This window comes from Eschrichtius robustus, chromosome 12 (genome assembly GCF_028021215.1).
Source record: "Eschrichtius robustus isolate mEscRob2 chromosome 12, mEscRob2.pri, whole genome shotgun sequence".
Taxonomy (NCBI): Eukaryota; Metazoa; Chordata; class Mammalia; order Artiodactyla; family Eschrichtiidae; genus Eschrichtius; species Eschrichtius robustus.
In genome coordinates, this window is record NC_090835.1 from 66,432,796 (window position 1) to 66,459,051 (window position 26,256).

General features: G+C 36.1%; 1 protein-coding gene across 7 annotated transcripts in view; it reads right to left on the bottom strand.

Moving 5' to 3' along the window:
* The window catches only part of TINAG (tubulointerstitial nephritis antigen), a 94,689-nt gene that overhangs the window by 50,781 nt on the left and 17,652 nt on the right, over positions 1-26,256 (bottom strand). For 6 of the 7 annotated variants that reach the window (XM_068557450.1, XM_068557455.1, XM_068557454.1 and 3 more), the window contains 4 exons: positions 17,864-17,987; positions 14,137-14,287; positions 11,663-11,843; positions 10,092-10,137 (listed from right to left, as the gene is read on the bottom strand). In XM_068557450.1, the coding sequence (XP_068413551.1) occupies positions 10,092-10,137; positions 11,663-11,843; positions 14,137-14,287; positions 17,864-17,987 (502 nt within the window). Of the gene's footprint in view, positions 1-8,061; positions 8,268-10,091; positions 10,138-11,662; positions 11,844-14,136; positions 14,288-17,863; positions 17,988-26,256 lie in introns of those variants that run through there. The other variant, XM_068557453.1, reaches the window with a different exon arrangement.

Sequence of the window (26,256 nt, forward strand, 5' to 3'; positions counted from 1 at the left end):
AATGAGTGGGATTGTGTTTCTGTCTTACTGGCTGTTTGGTCCGAGGCTTCCAGCACTGGAGTTTCTAGGCTGTTGGGTAGAGCTGGGTCTTGGTGCTGAGATGAGGTACTCTGTGAGACCTCTCTCCAATGAATATTCCCTGGGGTCGGAGGTTCTCTGTTAGTCCAGTGGTTCAGACTCGGAGCTCCCACCACAGGAGCTTCTCCCCAAACACAGGCTCGCAAATCAAGATTCTGCAAGCTGTGTTGTGTGGCCAAAAAAAAGAAAAAGAGAGAGAGAGAAAAATAACAAAGTAAAAAATAAAATTACATAAAATTACACTAGGAAACAACAGGTATGTTTGAAAGACTAAAATAAAAATATAGATGAATCAATAACTGGAAGTTACATCAGTACCACAATAGTAAAAAAGAGGAGGAGGGAATGGAAAAACAAAAAAGGGTGGGGGGAGAAAGGCCTTGGCTCTGGAAAGTGTGGCCTAAGCAAGGGTGAGGTTTGGGTATTGGGCGGGGCCAACGCTCAGGACCCACAGGGCTGGAAAAGGCCCTGGGGGCTGTGGGGGGTGGGGCTTAGGCTCAAGGAAAAAAAGGGGTCGAGGCATGCTACCCAGCCCAGTCTCAGAGGGAGAGGACCTGACCTGGGAGACTAGCAGGCTTCCTGGGCTCGAGAGGGCAGGGCAAATGCCCTCCTCTCCTCTCCTGCTCCTCTGATCTGTGGTCTGGGAGGGCCCCTCCCGCCTGCCTCTCCTGATCTCCCCAGCCTCCCTCCTATGCCCCCAGGACCAATGCAGCTGGTGGGGGGAGGGTGGGGGAAGGGGGGTTTTGAGGGCAGGGGACTGGGCAGGGAGCTCAGCAGGCTCCCCATGCCCGAGTGGGCCAGGCAATTGCCCTCTGCTTCTCCTGCAGGACCTCTCTCACCTGCCTCTCCAGATCTCCCCAGCCTCCCTCCTAAGCACCCAGGACCCAAGAGACCTGGATGGGGCTTTGGATGGGGGGGTGGAAGCGGCTTCAGAACTCAGCAGGCTTCACTGCCCAAGTGGGCCAGGTGATCGCCCTCAGCTCCTCTCCCGCTCTTCCCAGAGAGTCCCTCCCACCTGCTTCTCCTGATCTCCCTGGCCTCAGGCGGACTGATCTTGTCTGGCCTCTACTTCTCCTCCGCCTATAGTCCCCCTACATCCTACCGGTTCATTTTGGAGTTCCTCCCGTCTCCCTAGGGGGCAGAGTCCCTGACCAGTGACCGGCAGACGCCCTAGTTGTGAGGAGACGTTAACTCTGCATCTTCCCACACCACCATCTTGACTCCTCGCCCCACCATCATTTTTATTTTTCCTCTTGCACACCTTTTACTTTTTATTTTATTTTTAATTTTTGAATTTTAACTTTTTTTTTATACAGCAGGTTCTTATTAGTCATCAATTTTATCACATCAGTGTATACATCTCAATCCCAATCGCTCAATTCATCACACACACCCCACCCTCCACTGCTTTCTGCCTTGGTGTCCATACATTTGTTCTCTACATCTGTGTCTCAATTTCTGCCCTGCAAACCAGTTCATCTGTACTATTTTTCTAAGTTCCACATGTATGCATTAATATACGATATTTGTTTTTCACTGATTTATTTCACTCTGTATGACAGTCTCTAGATCTATCCATGTCTCAACAAACGACCCAATTTTGTTCCTTTTTACAACATCTTCTTTATCCAATCGTCTGTCGATGGGCATTTAGGTTGCTTCCATGACCTGGCTATTGTAAATAGTGCTGCAATGAACATTGGGGTGCATGTGTCCTTTTGAAATATGGTTTTCTCTGGGTGCTGGGTCATATGGTAATTCTATTTTCAGTTTTTTAAGGAACCTCCATACTGTTTTCCATAGTAGCTGTATCAATTTACATTCCCACCAACAGTGCAAGAGGGTTCCGTTTTCTCCACACCCTCTCCAGCATTTGTTGTTTGTAGATTTTCTGATGATGCCCTTTCTAACTGGTGTGAGGTGATACCTCATTGTAATTTTGATTTGCATTTCTCTAATAATTAGTGATGTTGAGCAGCTTTTCATGTGCTTCTTGGCCATCTGTATGTCTTCTTTGGAGAAAATGTCTATTTAGGTCTTCTGCCCATTTTTGGATTAGGTTGTTTGTTTTTTTAATATTGAGCTGCACGAGCTGTTTATATATTTTGGAGATTAATCCTTTGTCCATTGATTCATTTGCAAATATTCTCTCCCATTCTGAGAGTTGTCTTTTCATCTTGTTTATGGTTTCCTTTGCTGTGCAAAATCTTTGAAGTTTCATTAGGTCCCATTTGTTTATTTTTGTTTTTATTTCCATTACTCTAGGAGGTGGAACAAAAAATATCTTGCTGTGATTTCTGTCAAAGAGTGTTCTTCCTATATTCCTCTAAGTGTTTTATAGTGTCTGGTCTTACATTTAAGTCTCTAATCCATTTTGAGTTTATTTTTGTGTATGGTATTAAGGAGTGTTCTAATTTCATTCTTTTACATGTAGCTGTCTGGTTTTCCCAGCACCACTTATTGAAGAGACTGTCTTTTCTCCATTGTATATCCTTGCCTCCTTTGTAATAGATTAGTTGACCTTGGTGCGTGGGTTTATCTCTGAGCTTTGTATCCTATTCCATTGATCTATATTTCTGTTTTTGTGCCAGTACCATATTGTCTTAATCACTGTAGCTTTCTTCTATAGTCTGAAGTCAGGGAGTCTGATTCCTCCAGCTCCGCTTTTTTCCCTCAAGACTGCATTGGCTCTTTGGGGTCTTTTGTGTCTCCACACAAATTTTAAATTTTTTGTTCGAGTTCTGTAAAAAATGCCTTTGGTAATTTGATAGAGATTGCATTGAATCTGTAGATTGCTTTGGGTAGTATAGTCATTTTCACAATATTCATTCTTCCAAACCAAGAACATCGCATATCTCTCCATCTGCTGGTATCATCTTTGAATACTTTAGGCAGTGTCTTATAGTTTTCTGCACACAGGTATTTTGTCTTTCTAGGTGGTTTATTCCTACATATTTTATTCTTTTGTTGCAATGGTAAATGGGAGTGTTTCCTTAATTTCTCTTTCAGATTTTTCATCATTATTATCAGTATATAGGCATGCAAGAGATTTCTGTGCATTAATTTTGTATCCTGCAACTTTACCAAATTCATTGATTAGCTCTAGTAGTTTTCTGGTGGCATCTTTAGGATTCTCTATGTATACTATCATGTCATCTGCAAACAGTGACACTACTTCTTCTTTTCCAATTTGTATTCCTTTCATTTCTTTTTCTTCTCTGGTTGTTGTGGCTAGGACTTCCAAAACTATGTTGAATAATAGTGGTGAGAGTGGACATCCTTGTCTTGTTCCTGATCTTAGAGGAAATGCTTTCAGTTTTTCATCATTGAGAATAATGCTTGCTGTGAGTTAGTCACATATGGCCTTTATTATGTTGAGGTAGGTTTCCTCTATGCCCACTTTCTGGAGAGCTTTTATCATAAATTGTTGTTGAATTTTGTCAAAAGCTTTTTCTGCATCTATAGAGATGATCATATGGTTTTTATTCTTCAATTTGTTAATATGCATATCACATTGATTGATTTGCATATATTGAAGAATCCTTGCATCCCTGGGATAAATCCCACTTGATCGTGGTGTATGATCCTTTTAATGGGTTGTTGGATTCTGTTTGCTAGTATTTTGTTGAGGATTTTTGCATCTATATTCATCAGTGACATTGGTCTATAATTTTCTTTTTTTATAGTATCTTTGTCTGGTTTTGGTATCAGGGTGATGGCGGCCTCATAGAATAAGTTTGGGAGTGTTCCTTCCTCTGGAATTTTTTGGAAGAGCTTGAAGAGAATGGGTGTTAGCTCTTCTCTAAATGTTTGATAGAATTCACCTTTGAAGCCATCTGGACCTGGAATTTTGTTTGTTGGAAGATTTTTAAGCACAGTTTCAATTTCATTACTTGTGATTTGTCTGTTCATATTTTCTATTTCTTCGTTGTTCAGTCTTGGAAGGTTATACCTTTCTAAGAATTTGTCCATTTCTTCCAGGTTGTCCATTTTATTGGCATGGAGTTGCTTGTAGTAGTCTCTTAGGATGCTTTGTATTTCTGTGGTGTCTGTTGTAACTTCTCCTTTTTCATTTCTAATTTTACTGATTTGCGTCCTCTCCCTCTTTTTCTTGATGAGTCTGACTAAAGGTTTATCAATTTTATTTATCTTCTCAAAGAACCAGCTTTTAGTCTTATTGATCTTTGTTATTGTTTTCTTTGTTTCTATTTCATTTATTTCTGCTCTGATCTTTATGATTTCTTTCCTTCTGCTAACTCTGCATTTTGTTTGTTCTTCTTTCTCTAGTTCCTTTAGGTGTAACGTTAGATTTTTTATTTGAGATTTTTCCTGTTTGTTGAGGTAGGCTTGTATAGCTATAACTTCCCTTTTAGAACTGCTTTTGCTGCATCCCAAAAGTTTTGGATCATCATGTTTTCATTGTCATTTGTCTCTAGGTATTTTTTGATTTCCTCTTTGATTTCTTCAGTGATCTCTTGGTTATTTAGTAACGTATTGTTTAGCCTCCATGTGTTTGTGTTTTTTACGGTTTATTCCCTGTAATTGATTTCTAATCTCATAGCATTGTGGTCATAAAAGATGCTTGATATGATTTCAATTTTCTTAAATTTACTGAGGCTTGATTTGTGACCCAAGATGTGATCTATCCTGGAGAATGTTCCATGTGCAGTTGAGAAGAAAGTGTAATCTGCTGTTTTTGGTTGGAATGTCCTATAAATATCAATTAAATCTATCTGGTCTATTGTGTCATTTAAAGCTTGTGTTTCCTTATTAATTTTCTGTTTGGATGATCTGTCCATTGGTGTAAGTGAGGTGTTGAAGCCCCCCACCATTACTGTGTTACTGTCGATTTCTTCTTTTATATCTGTTAGCAGTTACCTTATTTATTGAGGTGCTCCTATGTTGGCTGCATATATATTTATGATTTTTATATCTTCTTCTTGGATTGATCCCTTGATCATTATGTAGAGTCCTTCCTTGTCTCTTGTAACATTCTTTATTTTAAAGTCTATTTTATCTGAGTATTGTTACAACAGCTTTCTTTTGATTTCCATTTGCATGGAATATCTTTTTCCATCCCCTCACTTTCAGTCTGTATGTGTCCCTAAGTCTGAAGTGCGTCTGTTGTAGACAGCATATATATGGGTCTTGTTTTTGTATCCATGCAGCAAGCCTGTGTCTTTTGGATGGAGCATTTAACCCATTCACGTTTAAGGTAATTATCAATATGTATGTTCCTATTACCATTTTCTCAATTGTTTTGGGTTTGTTTTTGTAGGCCCTTTTCTTCTGTTGTGTTTCCCACTTAGAGAAGTTCCTTTAGCATTTGTTGTAGAGTTGGTTTGATGGTGCTGAATTCTCTTAGCTTTTCTTGTCTGTAAAGCTTTTGATTTTTCCATTGAATCTGAATGAGATCCTTGCTGGGTAGAGTTATCATGGTTGTAAGTTCTTCCCTTTCATCCCTTTACGTATACCATGCCACTTCCTTCTGACTTGTAGAGTTTCTGCTGAGAAATCAGCTGCTAAACTTATGGGAATTCCCTTGTATGTTATTTGTCATTTTTCCCTTGATGCTTTCAATAATTTTTCTTTGTCCTTAATTTTTGCCAATTAGATTACTATGTGTCTCAGCGTGTTTCTCCTTGGGTTTCTCCTGCATGGGGGTCTCTGCTCTTCCCAGACTTGGGTGGCTATTTCCTTTCCCATGTTATGGAAATTTTCAACTATAATCTCTTCAAATATTTTCTCGGGTGCTTTCTCTCTCTCTTCTCCTTCTGGGACCCCTATAATGCAAATGTTGTTGCATTTAATGTTGTCCCAGAGGTCTCTGAGGCTGTCTTCATTTCTTTTCATTCTTTTTTCTTTATTCTGTTCCACAGCAGTGAATTCTACCATTCTGTCTTCCACATCACTTATCCATTCTTCTGCCTCAGTTATTCTGCTATTGATTCCTTCTAGTGTATTTTTCATTTCAGTTATTGTATTGTTCATCTCTGTTTGTTCTTTAATTCTTCTAGATCTTTGTTAAACATTTCTTGCATCTTCTCGATCTTTGCCTCCATTCTTTTTCTGAGGTCCTGGATCATCTGCACTATCATTATTCTGAATTCTTTTTCTGGGAGGTTGCTTATCTCCACTTCATTTAGTTTTTTTTTTTCTGGGGTTTTATCTTGTTCCTTCATCTGATACATAGTCCTCTGCCTTTACATATTGTCTATCTTTCTGTGAATGTGGTTTTTGTTCCACAGGCTGCAGGATTATAGTTCTTCTTGCTTCTTCTGTCTGCCCTCTGTTTGATGAGGCTATCTAAGAGGCTTGTGCATGTTTCCTGAAGGGAGGGACTGATGGTGGGTAGAGCTGGCTGTTTCTCTGTTGGGCAGGGCTCACAAAACTTTAATCCACTTGACTGCTGATGGGTGGGGCTGGGTTCCCTCCCTGTTGGTTGTTTGGCCTGAGGCAACCCAACACTGGAGCCTACCTGGGCTCTTTGGTGGGGCTAATGACAGACTCTGGGAGGGCTCACGCCAAGGAGTACTTCCCAGAACGTCTGCTGCCAGTGTCCTTGTCCCCACGGTGAGCCACAGCCACCCCCCACGTCTGCAGTAGACCATCCAACACTAGCAGGTAGGTCTGGTTCAGTTTCCCCTGGGGTCACTGCTTCTTTCCCTGGGTCCTGATGCACACACTACTTTATGTGTGTCCTCCAAGAGTAGAGTCTCTGTTTCCCCCAGTCCTGTCAAAGTCCTGCAATCAAATCCTACCAGCCTTCAAAGTCTGATTCTCTAGGAATTCCTCCTCCCGTTTCTGGACCCCCAGGTTGGGAAGCCTGACGTGGGGCTCAGAAGCTTCACTACAGTGGGTGCACTTCTGTTGTATAAGTGTTCTCCACTTTGTGAGTCACCCACCCAGCAGTTATGGGATTTGATTTTATTGTGACTGCACCCCTCCTACCATCTCATTGTGTCTTCTTCTTTGTCTTTGGATGTGGGGTATCTTTTTTGGTGAGGTCCAGTGTCTTCCTATCGATGATTGTTCAGCAGTTAGTTGTGATTCTCGTGTTCTCGCAAGAGGGAGTGAGAGCACGTCCTTCCACTCTGCCATCTTGAACCACCTGACATCTATTTTTAATTGACAGAGGCACAATTACCAGGAACTGAGACCTTGCAGGAAGCTCACTACACTTGACTGATGATCAGTATTTCTTGGGCTTCTTGGGCTTCTCCACAAGTCTCTTTAAATTCCAATTAAGCTAGCAGCAAAGCGTGAACCTAGCAAACAGGGTTTAAAGTAATTGTACTTCATCCTTGGAAGTCAATACAAAACTTTCCTTGGTGAGTTTGAATAAAAAGCAAACCCTTGGCAAAAGAATACTCTGACAAGATTGCATCCCTCCAGCTCTGAAGAACTAAGCCAATAGTGTATTATTTAGAAAGGAAGAGCTTATACTTTATTAAACTCTCCTTCCTTCCCTCACCTAGATTATTTCTTTTCTGTACTGTGTGCTGTTTTATTGAAGGGCTTGGGCAATTCAGGGTGAACACTTTAAACTTCTCCTTTCAAAGACTAGAATTGAAAATATTTTTAGTTGGGCTAGTTAAGTATACCTTGAAAACTGTGCACAGTGCTTGTCTTAGTTTGATGTGCATTTTAAATAAAATAAGAAATAATTTTTGATAGATCCTAAAATGGAGCTTCTCTTCCAAAGTCAAATATTACTTTTGATTCCACTTTTTATTTCATTTTTTAATGTTTCATGCCTTTTCTGTTGCTGTCTAAATATGCTCAAAAGAGGTTAAATCTTCTTTATTTACTTTAAAACACCTTCCCATAGGATTTCAAGAATTTATATAACTGTACTCTATGCAGATCTTTTCTTTTGTTCTCTTTACAGCACCTAAACTTATTTTTAATTCTATAGATTTCAGAAGAATGCACACAGTATTATTTATTCAGAATTCTATTGCCTTTTACATTCTTTTGTACCAAGCGGGAGAAAGCCCTGTACATTAGCCCAGGCAACAATATGTAGACAACCACGTTGCATTGACAGCAAGATGAGGCAACCAGCATTTAAAAAAGTGTGAAATATTGCTAGTGGTTTTCTCTTCCATAGAATCATTGACTCCATTAGCTTTTCTCAATTCTAAGCACTGTGAATAAAATATACTCTTCAATGTGGAAAAATACCACTGTCAACGAAAGAAACATGAGTGAGACACCATGACAATTAACTTGAAGATGGATCCTTCCTTGAGTATCTGACACCAAAATAGACTTGATGAACCCATCAACACATAAGTACATAAACTACTGTAGTGCAATTATGCTTTTGGAGAATAGCAGTAAACTTACTACACAGAATTATGACACACCTGAGGGTAAGATGGTGAGCTCTATCTCATGTTCCTGGCTCAGGCTGGCAGGAGGAAGGTTCTCAACAAACATTTGTTACATAGATGTTGAATAATCTGAATTTCAACATTATTATTTACAAATGTTATTTCTTTATTTTTGATTCATTATGTAAAATTCATGAACACTTACATATTTGACCATAAAATAAACCTCAGGTGTTCTCAATTTTAAATCATTATGATGCAAGTTTCTTTTGACTGATTAAAAGAAAGAGAGAGAGAGAAACTTGAAACAGTAATATAACGATTGTAGATTCAGAGAGGTTTAAATAACTTGACCAAAGTCATTTAAGTTGCAAACGTCAAAACTGGAATTGCAAATTCAGCCTTGACTTCAAATGCCTGTGTTCCTTCAAATTTGTCACACAAACTCCACTTAACGAAGCATATATTTAAATTACACATGAATTCCCCCGCTATTTTACCAGCCTTCAAAAATTACACAACTGTAAGGAGGAAAAAAAATTCTCTTTATTTGTTTCAGGTTTTGTGTATTGTCCCAGCATTTTAAAAGTTAAATTCAGGGCATGGTTAGAGTAAGCTTTGGTTTCCCAATAAATGTTAAGTGATGATAAAGATCAATAAAAAACCTTCCAGCACAGTTTTAAAATCTGTGGTTCCTGCAAATGTTGAACCAATACTAATTAGGCCAGCATTCAGAAAAATAAAAATACATATTGGCCAATAGTTCCTTGGGTATATATCAGATGTTTTCAATTTAATTTTGTTATGTTTAACCAAATTCTTTAATTTATTTTTTTATCAATTCCACTGCATTGAGAATATATTATGGGCCTTTCAGTATTCACACCCTGAATTTCTATTTTAGGCCTCACTGGTTTTGTTTTTCCAAGCATTTCAAGGCCATGTTTAGCATAGAAAATATACACTGTGAACCTATTTTTATTCATGCCATTGGTGCAAAATCAAATAGGTAAGCAGAGGAACTATGTATCAGAAATAATATCTTCATATCAAAATCAATGGACAGAAAGTCAGTATATTTTTCCTTATTTACTGTTAGTTTACTATACATAACACATTTACAAAATTGATCAAAATGGAAAGCATGTTATAAAACACAAAAATTATACTGGCTTATTTGATTTCTTTTGAGTTTATAGAAAAAGTAAAGTGTCCATTTTGTTTCTACTGCTAAACCTTGACTTTTTTTTCAATCCATTACCTAATCCATTTAAACCGAAGTGAGAAAATTTCTAACACTATGTATGAGTCCTAAATATAAGTAAACAATTAAATGAACTCTATCAGTTAGTATTTCCTGTTCGAATGTCTTTTGGATCCATGATCACTTTGGATACACTTAGCAGACTTTCATCCAATGTGTCATTAACATTTGTTTAAGAATTCAATTTATGAATGAGTCTATCTTCTTCAAATAAAAGGTCAGCTAATTAGGTTATTAGGTGAGTGTATCTCCTATAATTACCTTGGTCTTACAACCACTGAATCCTTAAGAATAATCTAAAAGTAAAAAATTTCTATCACTTATTAAGCTCTTTATACAGGAGCTAAAATGTAATAACGCTGTTTATTAAAGGAATAAATAAGACACAACCATATTTCATCCAAGCTTACCTTGAACTGGTCCATTTTGCATGATTTCGTTCATTATCTCAGTTTCCTGGAAGGAAAAATATCAGTGAGCACAGTTACTGTTATCAGAGCACACTAAACTTATTGTTTGGTGTGTAATGTTAGGTGCTGTACAATCAGTTTAGGAATTATGTAACCCAGTGTGCCTTGACCACTTGCAATTTACTCTTAATTATCTTTTGAAATATTCACATGTGAATTGCCACATTGATGAAGTTGCTAAAGGCAAGACACACACACGTTTCATTGACTCTTACCACTGACAATAATTTTGGAATGAAGAAAAATACAAAGATTTTTACGGTCACAAAGGAAAAATAATTCAGTTAAAACTCTGTTTTATCCGTAGAGATTAGTGTCATCTCCATTCTTAGGATCACAAAAGCAATCCCAGAAGATTGTTTAGTGAGGTTCCTCAGTTTTAGTATACAAATATTTCTCTGTGGTTGTCCCCTGTGTAATGCAACCCTTAGGAAAGAGGCAGGTCATTCATTCATTTATTCATATAAATGTGAATACATTGATCAGAGTAAAGACAAGAAACTAGGACAGAAACAAATATTGACCTTGCATCTGTCCTGAAGATATTTGCATTTTGGTGGAAGAGACAGGCACTAACAAAACTAATTGCATTATGATATACTAAGTTTTATTACAGAGACAAGCACAAAATGCCATGGATGCAAACAAGAAAGGGACATTGGCTCTGCCTAGGAGTCAAGAAAAAACTTCTCAAAGAAGATGAAGTTTTGACTTACTTCCTTGACATGGAAGTAGGTGGGATAACCATTTGGGTGAGAGGAATCATCACCTGGCTAAGTAGAGAAGCATGAAGGTCATGGTGCATCTGGGGAGCAGACAGCAGGTCAATTTGTCAGGAGCATTATAGGCAGGTGGGGGGACGGGTTAGAACCTGGTCGGAAATGAGTCTGTGAAAGCAGTAGGTCAGAACCAAATCATGAAGCCCTGTATGTCATGGTAAGAATGCCAAAGTGTATTCTACAGGTATCTGGAAGCCATTGAAGTTTCAAATATTCTGAAAATGAGAATGTCTGGGTGACACTGATACAATGGAGTACAATTTTCCTAGGCTTTTAACATGACAAGCTGGAATCCAAGAGAATCTTTTTTCCATTATGACTGTGTCCACTTCAATTATTCTGTGGAGTAAGGCAAAGGATTGATAAAATGAGCTACTATCACAAAAAAGTCAGTGAAAAAGGTTTTGCTGTAGCTTTTATCTGTCAAGTATTTTTATATATATGTATATATATATATATATATATATATATACATATATATATATAAAATTATAAAACTCTATATCCATGTGCATTTTTGAATTTAAGGCAATCATTTGGACTGTTAATATTACAAAGATCAAAAATTATACACAAATTGGAGGTCTTTAATAGACATCTTAAGAATATCAAAAATTATACCTGAAAGCATAGCATTATTTTAGAATATACTAGTTTTTAAATAGTTTTAATAACAGTAGTATATATTTTTGAGAAAGTTAATCTTTGCTAATTCTTGCGATTCAGACTTACATTGGACGAGACCCTGTATGGAGGAGAACATTGGTAGATCCTATTGGATTTCTCGATGCTGTTGGGACAGGGCTTGGTGGCATGGCGCTTTCCCCGCCTATCAGACCTACTTGTCATGGCGCAGCCATTATTGGTAGCATTTTGATCCTTGAAAAGTGGATAGCATGCATGGGATACCAGTCTATGAGGAATAAGCAAAGATGTAAAAGTAATACTTAGGAAAATGCCATAATTACCTATCTATATGCAATTTTACTGAATAAAACATTTGTAAATTATTCTGGCTATGTACATGTAAGTTTAATGACATTGAACATAGTCGTTCAATCATATTAACTATTCCCCACCCCATTCCTATTCCTTCATTATATTTTTTTTTCATGTAAAGGCATTTTATTTTAAATATAGCAGTGTGTACATGTCAATCTCAAACTCCCAATCTATCCCTCCCCTGTACCCCTTTCCCCCAGTAACCATAAGTTCCTTCTCTAAGTCTGTGAATCTGTTTCTGTTTTATAAATAAGTTCATTTATATCATTTTTTTAATATTCTAAAATCTTGCTCAAATCCATTCTAATAAATAAATTTATCTACTGAATAGAATTTTCCAAAGATGAAAATAGTTCATCAATTAAATCTGTGGTAATATTAATAGGGGAAGGACTCCTTAAGTCTGCATCTATAATTATCATGTAGAAGAGCCAAATTTAATGTGAAAGAGAATGAACTTTATCATATTCAGATGGAATATTCTGATAAATTATGTAAGTTTTAGAATTAAGGGTTTTTTTTTACATTTTTATTAAGTTATAGATACCTTCTCATAAGACTTCAATTATTATGTGTCTGTAGTTCATGATACTTTGGAAGGAATTGTATATACTAATATAGTATTAAAGTTAATAAGGTAGAAAGTTATCAGATATATACATTATAAAAACAACAAAATAATTTTGATTTCTGATTTTGAAATTGAACATTGAAAAGTACAAATTATTTGGATCCAAATCTAACATAATTCATTGAATATAGAAGCAGGTAGTAAGGAAAATAAAACAACGGAATTGATTTTATGGATAGTCAATGTTGAGCTGGCCATGGAATTATCTGGTAGAATTGCCTCAAGAAAATTCAATAGTGTTCAACAAAGTAAGAGAATCTGAGCAAAGGAGCATGATGGAAAAAAAACCATTTCCAAAAAAGGTCTCAACTTGGGGATAATGAGGACTATGGATTGAAGTGTGTCAGCCCAAATTCATGTGTTGAAGCCCTAACCGCCATGTGATGGTATCAGGAGATGGGGGTATTTGGGAGAAAATTAGCTTTAAATGAAGTCATGAGGGTGGGGCCCTCATGCTGGGATCAGTGCCCTTATAACAGGAAAAGACACTAAAGCTCTCTCTCTGCCAGGTGAGGACATGACGAGAAGACAAGCCAGGAGGAGGGTTCTCACCAGGAACTGAACTGACTAACACCCCAGTCTTGGACTTCTCAGTCTCCAGAACTGTGGGAAACAAGTGCCTGTTGTTCAGGCCACACAGTTTATGACATTTTTTTATGTTAACCTGAGCAGACTAATACAATAAGATTTCATTGACTATTATGTTAAGTTATATTTTTAAGCTCTTAAAAGGCTTTAATTTTTATTATAGTACAAAACAGAGGCCAATCAAGCACTACTACACCAGGAAGGTATTAGCCCAAGTTGTCCATTCTAAGCACCATCTTATTAGGCAAAACATAAGAGAAAAAATTTAAAGAACTTTATATAAAATTCCTAACACCCACTCTCTCATAGCACTTAACTTCTCTGTAGCAGACCCAGGTCACTCAGTGGAGCAGGAAAGAACACAGGGGCAGCACATACGTTTACTACTAGTTATCAGCTGCAGTTTCCTTAGACAGATAACTCAGGTTTTAAGTAGATTAGTTCTTATAGGTGACACGAGGATGCTGTGTGGGTATCAGACTATATGAGCATAAAGAAATGTAACCTGTCTCTTCTCATCAGATGGGATGGATGGTGACAATGATGTTCATGAGTTGTGGCAACTATATAGAACATCTTTATGTTATTCCTCTGACTCTTAACCTAACTTTTACCTGGGATTATCTGTTCATCTACCTGGGGAACTAAAGTTCTCAACAGAGGTATCAACAATATCAACTACTCTCCTCCCTCCATGGCAGCTCAGTAGAACAATTTGGGTCAGAGCCACAAGAAGACAGTGCTTACTTGACTCTTCATTAATTTAGCTAGAAATGTATACATTCTTCAAACAATCGTTTCCAATAGCTTATAATCTCAATAGATACCAAATATAGTATATACTTAAATATAATCCATGTGTTTATATAGATGTAGCATATATATTTGTAAATTTTTTGGAAAACTCTTAATATATATGTTTTCTTATTCTAACCTAAGCCACAATCTTAAGAATCCTAGAGACGTGTGTTGGGCAGCTATTTACCCACGTTTTCTCAGGTACCACCAAGCCCTATCGATGCTTCCACTGTTGCATCCATGGCGGTTCTTGGCACAGCAAGAGATCAAATTCTGAGGGGATAGGTTGGCTGTGTATTGACCTTTGGACTGAATCGCTATGCGGTCAGCTGCTACACCTGTTTCAAAGAGAATATTGATTAAAAGTCAAGTGACACATGGTATTGCCAAGAATTTTCATAGTGCTTTTTGTTTGAATATTAAACTAGTCTTGGAAACTTAATGTAACTAAAAATCAAGGCCAAATGTGATGAATATATCTGTGTATTCCAACAAGTTCAACTGTGTCATCATTTCAGTTACAGTTTTTGTCCAGTTTTGGCATTGCTTCATTGTCTTACCAACTTCAAAGACTTCTCTAGTTCCTTGTTCCTTTCATGTTCTATATACTTCTGAATTTTTCATTAAGAAATTTGCCAAGTGAAACTCCTTGAGGGCACGAGCCATATCTTACATTTATATCTCCTGTACCTAAAACAGTGTTATATATAATCATGGCTTAAAATATATTTTTGAAGTGAATGTAACTAAACTCAGGAAATCAGAAAAACTGATCATAGAAATATTAATTGGAAATTCATCCATGTTAATCTGATGTATTGGAATAAATTAAATCTTTGGTTTTTAAACTAATTGAGACTAACATGAATCTACATTATAAACTATCAAAAAGCTACATAGCACATTTTTATGCTTACAATTTTCTTGAACATTATGATCCTAATCTTATCTTAGTAGGCGTGGAATTCACCTTTTTTTATATATATATACACATATATATATATGTATATATATATACCTTTTGTGATTGAACCTTCTATTTGTTTAAATAATTCCCTAGCATGGTTTTTGTTAATCAGTTTGTTCCTTTCCCCAACACACATTTGTTGACCAACTACTAAGTGACAGGCATTGGACTAAGCAGTAGAAATTGCAACAATGAACAAAAACCAAAAAAGTCATCATACAGACCTCATAGAATAATAGACTAGGGAAACAAGTCAACCAGTAGCAGAAAACTACTATGTAAGCATTTTGATCATGCTACCATGATAATATGTGTGTCGAGATCACAAGAAAATTGGAGTCAGTGATATTCTGGTACAGAATTTTTGTTGTTGTTGGAGACCTGATATAGTCTTGTTCTTAATCTCTTACTTTTGATGAAAGGCAACAAAGTCATAACCTTCCTTCTATCTATGCACTTTTCTCAGAAGTTATTGTTTTCATTCATCAAAATTATCTGTGTACTGAAACCCCTCAAGATGCTAGTTTAGAATTATTCTAAAATAATTCATTTTAAAATAATTCCTTTACATATGTATTTCTGCATATACATGGTTTTTATGTAACGACAACATATGTACAATTCTGTAGTGTAATTGCTGGCACATTTTAGACACTCAGTGTGTGTTGAATCTATATCCTCCTACTTCCTTCTCAATTCCCATCTATTTTGTGCTAGATACATTTCATAGGAGCAAATGCCATTATACTACCATCTCTCTTAGTCTCAAGAAAATAATTCCCTGTTTCATAAAAGAAAATAGAAATTCTTCGATGCTTCAACTTTCAGTACAAGGGTTCAGAATCAAGTATATTTTTTAAATGTTAGTGTAACTATTCTTGGTTCAGAAAAGACTTTCACAAATAATACTGAAGGAGTCAGAAACCTGGCTTCTGGGATCATTTCTGAGACTTCTCGCCTTTCACTTTGGGTAGGTCACTTCCCCTCTTTGTGCCTCTTTTACAAAACCAAAGGCTTGTAAAAGGAGACCTCTAACATCCCTTCCAGCCCCATGAATCTGTAGATTTCAACTAAAGGATGAGGGTTTAAATTCTGATGATCTTCAATACTTTGCTTTTTTACAGACATTTCTGAATCTCAGTGAAGGTTTAATACAAATTCACTTGAAATACTTGGAAAAGGTCAGAAGATTTAAGAATGACTCAGTTCAGCAAATTGCTTTCCACTCTCTCTCTGAAAACTCATTGGGCTTTACCTCTGAGACTCACACTATTATTTTCCCTGATTATTTTATTCTGTCTCCAAGTTTGCTCTGCAGTATGTATTGCCCTCACCATTTCAAACTCCTTCACCTCTTAACTTCTGACATCTTGCTTGAATTTTATTTGGCTGCATAACAATATTTTTATATGTGTGTATATTTTTTAATTGTATTTATCCCATTTTATAGTTTTTAGCTTCTTTGAAGGACTTTTCTTATTTTAACTACAACTTCCTGACATAATTTTCTAGGTCTTTAAGAGACCCTAGAATATTCTTTTCTTTACTTAATACACTAAAAAAAAAAAGAAAGAAAAATAGCATCAGCCTGATTTGATGTATTGAATACACAGGATATAAAACTGTGTCATCTGTTATGTAGAGAGACAAATCCAGACTTAGCCCTGTGCTGAGGCCATCTATGGGGCTGTGACCTGGGGATACTAGAGTACACAGGCCAAATCAGCCTAGTAAATTACTCTCAGTATTTTACCACCAATGTCTTTCCTAAGACATGTTCAGAAATACTGGTCTAACTTAAAGTAAAATTCTTATATATCCCCTAGGAGGTGTAATACGTTAACCACATGAACATAAAATGACAAATGATTTATCTGATTAAATCTGTCCCCACCCAACTAGAATAGGGCTCAAAGAGGTCAAGAGAACGTTTATGCTGGGGGAATAGGCATTAGTGTAGAGGTAACAGATGGAGATGCTCCAGAGGTGAGTTCAGCCAAATGCATCTTTTCTAGAACGAACTAGCTCATACTATGAAGTGATGATATTTAGACAAAGGATCAGCACTCCTCTGTGCCAAGGAGTGCCACCCTTCAGAGCTTATGAACTTATTTCATGATGCTTTCAGTACTTAGTCTGTTTTTGAGCACTCTTTTGGAATTATTTTTAAGCCTAGACCACAGTTTTATGAAACTGATCTTTGATAGTAGACAATCAATGTCATATTAGGCTTAATTGCTGTAATACAACCGACACGCTTTTGAGGATAATTTGGAGACCAAATCTTGGGATTAACCTGAATATCGATACTGGACTTGTGAAAATATATGAAAGTTTCTGCAACAGAGGTATGTATTCCTCACACAGTTGAAGTAAGAGCAACCCTAATTTGGAAACTACTCTTATTAGAAGATCAATTATATCACTTTAGAGTCAGAATCTACATGTTCACTTTTATCTAAAATGAGATAAAACCCATTTAATCCATTATTATTAGTTCTGAATTCTTACTTTACATCAAATCTATTAGTTTAATAATTAAATATATTCTTGCAGATCTTATCAAGAAAAAAGAATATAAGAATTATATGTCTGTGTGATATGTATATTAGGATTACAAATAGTACTATGGGTAAAGAGGAAATTTATACTCTTCTTATTATCTGGCCTTAACTCTCAAAGAACAAATAAATTTTGGTAACTTTTCTTTGTTGTTCTTTTGATCTACTCTCTATTTAAAATTAGATGCTAAAAATAAAAGCCAATTTTCAGAGTAAAAACTTATTTTTATATCATTTTCAGGCTGCTTTCTCTGGCCAGAGTAAGATTTTAAATTGACCAAATGTTAATATTTAACTGTTCTAAATTAAAAACCCTTTTAATTACTATGCCAAGATCTAGAGTCAAAGGGAGATTTATAAGGAAATAATTAAAATGATTTTATTACTTGCAGTGGAAAAAGCCCAGGATGCAGCACAATTTTTTTGATCCAATGGGCCATGGGTCCATCCAGGCCATTTGTAAGAAGAAATAAAGAATTCTGGCAGATCAGTTGTTTCAGGTAAAGAAGCCTAAAGAAGAAATAGAGGCAGAGGTGTCAGCGTTTTTCAAATATATTCCAAAAACCATTATAAGAAAACACCATGCCCTTTTACAATGTTTGTCACTGTTTTTTATTTTGTACATTCAATTTTCTGAATGGCATCCCTGAAAAGGGTTATTTGTGTAAGATATCTATTTCACTCTATGTTTAAAAATGGCAATTCAATGGGGGGAATCACAATATATATAGTACAAAATCGTAAGAACAAACATAGAATGTGGTACCGTATGATGCAATAATTTCAGCCATTGTTTCTGTCATCTTGAATCAGAGTTTTGGTCATCCCTGTGGAAGACCACATGATGTTATTTAAATTTGGCTTCACAAACAATGTTTACTTTTATATCCCTCCTACATTGGAGAGTGTGTGCACTTCGGATGTGAAATTAATTTGGAAATAATGCATTTGTGACAAATATGCATTAACTCACTTGGAGCCCCAAGGAACTCCAATTTTGTACCAGCTATTGGGAAACAAAACTGGGATAAATTGATGGATAGCTATAAAATCCTTGAAGAATAAAAAGAACTTCAGAAAGCATGTAATGCCAAACGTACAATGAATGCCAAGATGTCTTCAGAGTCTATGTTAGGTCCTGACAGTCAGTTTCAGCTGCTCTCTTTCCAAGCAGGCAAATTAAACGTATGGACCTTGCTCTGTTCATGTCACTCAAAGAAAGCCTAAAGCCCTATACCCTGTTTTTTTCTTTCAAACTCCTAAAGAGTAATAAGTTTCACTTCCATAAATAATCAGTATTCCACAAAATAAGAATGTGTTTATTAATTTTCTATCACTTATGCATACACATACATTCACACACACATACATTCACACACACACATAATTTTTGAGAGTACTTTAACGTTTTAAAAGTGTTTTATTTTGTCAATAGCTTTATGTGATATAATCAGGGCAAATATTATTCACTCTATTTTAAGAATGAGGAAACAAACCTCTAAAAGGTAAATGACATACTAAGTCCTCTCACTTAAATAAGAAATACCCCTGAGACCAGACCCAGGTATTAGATTTCTTAACACTGTGTTTCATTCATCATTTAGCCACTTTATCAGAAATAAATGGATACTTTGCAACAGAAGTAAAATGTCTACTGAAAATTTTTATGATTGTTCATTGAACAAGTCAGGCTACTGATCCAATATCTTGCCTTGCAAAATTACTTCTGACAAGTATAAAACAGCTTGAGAGACTAAAGGAAAATTTAAAATGTACACTTCTGCTTGAAAAGATATCATCCAAAATATTTATAAATTTGAATTTCTATGAAAGAGTTCAGTTTTGATTCAAAAAGCTATTATCATCTGATAAGAAAGTGATTAAATCCTGAGTTTCATTACTAAAAACACTGCTATTTAGGTGATGGAAGAAAAGTGCCAGATCTTTAGGCAGATCATGGTAGAGTATCTACATGATAACTTAAAGAATGGTATTATAGAAATCCTAGAAATTCAGGTGATTTTAGATTCCTGTGCCATCAGATTGACCATAGAATTGGAGCAGAATAAATTTACTGCTCTGAGTAGATAGTTTCAGACACATAGACCAATTCTCCAAAGGAGCCTTTCTACCTGGGACAGAGATACACATACCCTATACATTACTCATACTTTCCCATTGTATTATTATTGGTTAATCAGTGTGCTTTTAGGAATTTATAGTATTAACTTGCCTCATGTTCCAGAAAAATAGCTAGAGTGTCACTATTATTTTAATTTATCACTTTATAATTCTAATTTAATAGCAGAACTAGGATATTTCCCTTCTGCTCTGTGGAAACAGTAAAGATATAAATATGACTTCAGACAGACCTCAACAGGATTAAGCTATTCAGAATCTGACGTCCCCATTCCAAAGTCGACCAGAGAACTTTGCACATGGAGGTATTCCATAAATATCTGATAATAATGAGGAGATACATATCTAGCTGGCACATGGAGGTATTCCATAAATATCTGATAATAATAAGGAGATACATATCTAGCTGGTAGATTTCATCACTTTAAAATATCATTTTCCCCCCAAAGGCACATTAAGTTAAATTATAATAACAGCATGATTTTTTTTCTTATGATTTATCATTTAAAAATAAAAATCTATGAATGGATAACCCTTCTCCATAAGATAAGGCAATAGAGAAACAACAGGCAAAATGCCATATTCATTGAAAACATATTTACCAACCCACTAAACCAGATCAATTCATGAAGCTCACCTGTTGGATCTGTCATGATTTTTACCAATTAATTAATATTGTGTTTCCTAAAAATAAACCCATAGGATTTGAGGTCCAGTAAGCACATATTACCTTGCAATTTTATTTACCTTATGATACCAGATGATCTGATATAATAAACTCAGGGCAAATTTTACATCTTATTACTCCATAATTATTTCATTCCCCTATAAAGTAAGAGTGTTTTTAAGGGCTTATAAATAAAAGTAAACACCACAGAATAACAGCTTTTAGGAATTGGTAATAGAAATCTGGCTTCAATAAATGATTTTTTTTTTTTTTTTTTTTTGTCAAAGGATAGCTTCATAAAGCAAAAAAGTCAAGCGAGTCAGCTGACAGAGACAAAAATTCCAAAATGACAGTGGCTTAAGATAGAAATTTAATTTTAAAAAGTTTTACACTATTACATATGGGCATTTTTAATTATTTCCATAGTAATGTTGAAAATTTTCAGTCATAATCTAATTCTATTTCAAAATTAATATTAGTCAAATTTGAATAGTCTCCCTGTTTTAATATTTCAATTTAGATATTAAAGATACTGTGAACAAATGTAAGAATTAGATGCAATGGTGAACACTGAAGAATTTTTTACAATAATTCCTGCATTTTAATCGAATCAAAATCTCTAAAAGTAATGGAAACCGAGTTACAGAGCAGCTTGAGAACAAACCAATCAAATTCTGGACATTCTTATTAAAAGCCCATATCTACACAATACACACTCAGTGAATCACTCCCTTCATCCCTAGTTGCATTTACTCCCACTTAAATTTGGATAATGAGTGACCTGAGAATCAGAAGAAGGCAACAGAGAACATCATTCTCTTCTGACCTTCACAATCCAAGGTCAGTGGCCATGCATACCAAGAAATATCTTCTAAGGTACTTGATACTGGAGGGGAAAAGGCTAACTTTTTGGTTGCTAACGGCAAAATGAATTTTTCATCTTCAATAATATTTGCCTTGATGCCATAACTCTGAAAGAGTTATGCTTTGATACTTTGCTAGTTTCTGTTTTTTTAAACAATCTCATTTCTTGTACATATCAATAATCAGTGACCACGCTACGGCAGATGGTGCCAGTTCTCCAGGGTTCCTGCTTTGAATAGGTTTTCCTTTTATTCGTAGTGATAATTTTAGCTCAGTCCCTGCAAGCTCAGAAAAATGACTATATTTCCTGGTCCCCCTTGGCTCACAAGTGTGGCCACATTACTAAATTCTGGCCCATGGAGTATAAGCAGAAGTGTCACTGGAAGCTTCTGAGAACTTTTCCTTAAGAGACATTTGGCACTTGATTTTACTCCTTTTTATTGATCTTTTTTAAATTTTTCCTGCTGGCAGGAATTTGGGTATAGATGGGCATGCAGCAGCTTCTTGAACCATTATATGACCTCGGATATAAAGGCTCTGGAAAATAGAAAAAGGAGGAAGAGCCCTGGGTATCCAAAACCAAGGAGTGCAATTCTACCACCCACCTCCAGTTTTGTTGGTAAGAAATCAATTTCTATTTAAGTCACTATCATTTTGGACTTTTGTCACTCTCTGATGAGCCCAATCAAAGCTAAAACAGCACGCAGAACTGATATTAAAGATGCTATGGTAGGGCAATACCATATTTCATTGAACCCAGGACATCATCAAATGTAAGAAGCCTCCCAATTTCAGAGTTGTAAAAAAAGTGAAGAAAATGTGCCTCTGGAGATTGATGAACTGATATTTCCTAAAACGACTTCCTTAGAACACTAGTTCTGAGAAATTGTAATAGATAATTACAAAAGGAGGAGTTGATTAATCAAACAGTTCTGAGAAACTGGTTTTAACAATTAAATAGATTTTTGTCCTCAATGCAGCAGTTTTTATAAACTACCTAAGTGCTGCTGAGAGTCTCTAAGAAACAAAAATAATGATTTGTGATTTTTAATGTGCATGACCCAATGCAAAGTATTTTACTTACTTTCCTTTGATTTCACATCAGTTTTATTGTGAAGCAGATCAGAGGACTAGTGTTTCATGGAATGCACTTTGGTAAGAATCATAGTATGGACTAGATAGACCCAAATTTGGGGAGTCCATGTAACCAAGCCAGACCATATGAGGCCTTCCAAAAGAGACCCACACCCATGTCCTCCGCCTGCCTTTTGTCTGTGGAAAAACTTTAGTCAAAGAATAAATTTAATCAGAGAAGTGAGAAAATGCAGAAAGAAAGGGAAACAGTCAAGCAAGACAAAATAAGAATACTTTAACCATTAAACTAAGTCAAGGACCTTTAGTTCTTTCTCAAGGACTATAGATAATATTCTGAGCCATGTCCTTTGAGCTGTTTTGTAGATACTGAAACCCTTACCAGATGGAAGAAGTTAACTGTATGCTGCCCACAAGCACTTAGACCCCAGACCGGTTGGAGCTAGCAGGTTGATGATGCTGACTCCCAATTACCTCACCACCAACCAATGAGAAGAATGTCCACGAGCTGACCACGCCCTGCTCCTTAAACACTGTAAGACTCCTCACTACCCACTCCAGGGCGGGACACACGGTTTTGAGGACATTAGCCCGCTGTGGCCCCCTTTGCCTGGCAAAGCAATAAAGCTATTCTTTTCTACTTCACCCAAAACTCTGTCTCTGTATTTCTATTCGGCACTGGTGAACAGATATCAACACACAGGCCCCTTATATCAACACACCAAATCACCTCAGGAATCTACTTTTTAACAGCCCCAAGTTTTTGTTCCAAGAGAAGGGAAAAAATGAATTTTCACATTTCTTTTTGAAGCTATGTCCTGCAGTGATCAATTCAGCCCCATGGCATTGGTCAAGTCGTGTTCAATTACATCACAGTGCTATGCATCAGACTTTGACTAGTAAAGAAAATAAACTGACAACTCGGAAACCGATTTGACAGATGAGACATTCATTCTGCCACAAGTTCAGCTGGATAAGGAGTGAGGCCAGTGCGTATTTCCTAAAGTTTGCTGAAGGGTTTGAGGTTTTATTTTGAGAAGGAGAGAAAGAAAGGAGAGAGCCTGGAGGAGACATGAGGAAATGTTTCGATGCTATTTGAATTTTAAGACTCTTAATTTAGAGACAAATGATTCTGTCCCTGGTTCTTTACCCACTGAGCAGAGGAGATTCTGAAATGAGCTAAGGGAAGGATGTACTTAAACAGAATCCACCATAACATATGGCTGTGATGCTCTTTTGCAGCATCACTGGTGCCTACTGTGTGCTATACAATTATTATAAAAGCCTGACGCCATTTGCCTCATGTTCATATGTGTGGAGCTAAACATCAATTTTATGGAAAAGAATAGTCATTTTTGTTCAATATTATATTAAGAATATAACTATAGAACTGTGTTTTTCACTTTTCTAATCAGGGTTTTGTTTTCTACAAGATGCTTTACACGCGTGACACACATTATTGATATTAAGTAGATGTTTATTCAGGTAGGTTAGTTAATTAAATTAAATTTTAATTAAATAAAAACTAATTAAATAAAAAATTTCAATAACCTATGACAGGTAAAAACAAAAATTGGTAGTAGTAACTCTGATTTTTTCCAAAGGTACCTTTCATCCCTCAGTACTATCACTAAAATATATTTCAGAGAGGAAAAAACAAATTCTTCCTAGAGAAATAGATCCAGTCAATCAAATACAATGTATTATCTAGATAATGATAAAGTATCCAGATGATGAAATAAATTTCCCTTTCTCATCTCAGTGATCAGTGGTTTTAAAAGTTATTACATAATACATAAACTACAATTTTACTTTAACTTCCAACCAACAATAGAAAAAGACGTTATTTTTTCTTTGTTGGTAATGCCAACTTAGACACACTAAAATCATCTGTATTGGGTGATTGGGAAAAGATGTACTAGTAAACTATGAGGCTGACAAAAAAAAAATCTAGAACATTTTTACATACATCAATCTGATACTGTATAATATAGTAAAGCTACAGATTTTAAATGCTATACCAGCCTTCTTAATGTTTTAATAATTTCTAAATATTGATAGCTCCACCTAAGATGTGATACTTATCTGTAATAGCTTTGTTAACTTTATTGTTCTCCCGGGGAAATTAACAACAAAACTATTAAAAACATATCTTTTTAACTAAGCCAAGTAGAAAAATGAACTCTGAATTTCCCCATCTCTGTTTGAAAATAGTATGTTTTATTCAAAATATTTGCAATATTTATAATATAATATAACACAGGGAAGCCTCTTGAAGTTATCTCCCAAATTCAAATGCCTGGAAAAACAATCAGGTACAGAACTGTTGCTTTGATTAGATTTGATTTGACATGATTTGATTTGATTTGATTTGATTTGATTTGATTTGATTTGATTTGATTTAGGGGCATAGTAGAAGAACTTTCAGGTTACCAAAAATATATAATCTCCGTCAGGGCCAATAAACCCAGAGCTACACCTTTCTTTATGAAAGAAAATGCTCCAAATGATGAAGTCCTGGGTAATTTAGCTGTTACAGAAGTCACCTGTTTCAGAAACTTGCTAGTCTCCCAAGCTTAATCCAAGGGAGAAAGAACCACTTTGTATATTATATAATAACATTTCTTTAATGCTCTACTATACAGTCTGTGTGCTAAACCACTCCTTATTCATCATTTCATGGACTTCTTACAGCCCTGTGAGCTGGGTACCACTGCTACCACCATTTCAGCCAGACTAAGAGCCAAGCACACAGGATGCAGAGCTCATGTCCATCTCGGTATGTGAAATGGGGCCACATGACTAAACGCACTGCCTACATGTGCCTATTAACAGACTTCAACTGTGATGCTTCTGCTGGCTCCAAAGGACCTCAGCCCATGCTAATTTTGCATACAGTCATAATAATTGTTTTCTTTCTGAGACATTAATTTCTGTTTTACCCCTGAATATACTTCTGCTCTCTCCAGCACTTTTCTTTCAATATTTTAGCTTATGTTAGCAGCTCCTAAAGTGTGTTCTGTGGAATCTAAATCTTGGGAAGTATTAACAGTCATTATAAACAAACAAAGAAGAAAAGGTTCTCTGATGTCATGAGTTTAGGAAACACTGGGTAGAAAAAAAAAGGTCAATGGAGGAAGAGTTCTCAGTGTCCTCAATATACTAATGAATAGTGTGACTCTTCGGAAGAAAGATACAATACACCATTTCACAAATGTATTTGACCACAGATGGGACACCTTTATTCCAAATCTTGCAGGATTGGTGGCCCATGGCACAAATGTTGAGAAATATTGAAATAAGATTTTAACCGTGTAATCAACTGTTTTGTACCATAAGGAGACAAAAGGCTCAAGTGACAGAATTTAAAGTTCCTGTAGGGAGCTACATCAGTCCCATTGTGAATCTATGCAAGCAAATACACAGTCCCAATGGACTGACAGAGAATCGTCTAATCATTCTTAAAGTTTTTAGTGTACAACAGTTTGGAACAGAGCTGTCCAATCAAGGCATTGCTCTGAACAATCTCAAGAAAACACTTTTAGGAAAAAGTTAGGCAAAGATTGATCAGCTGGCATTTTTGACCTGACACTAGACATAATTTTAAAGTGGGTGAAGCAAATCTTCATACAAAACAAGGAGCTGTATGGTCCAGGCAGGACCCTCTTGGCCTTCTTTCTTTCCCTTTTTCTCACTTCCTCTCATCCAGTCTGCTTGTACCCAGAGAAAACAGTAAGTTTTTGTTTCCTTTTGTCTGCCCTCACATAGGACTGCCATCCAGGAAAGGCTCCCAATATTCTTAAGTTAGTTTTTTCGAATCTCCCATGATCAACATATTTCTATTCCTCATTACTATGAATCACACTCCACAGAAAATCATTTGAATTGAACTAACTCATCCAGATTAAACAGATTTTTTCATATTTATATAATCATGGAACTCTTTGTGTAAGACCTGTTGATATTCTTCTAACGTACGTTCAGCAGACACATTATGGGACTAGTGACTGAAGTCAA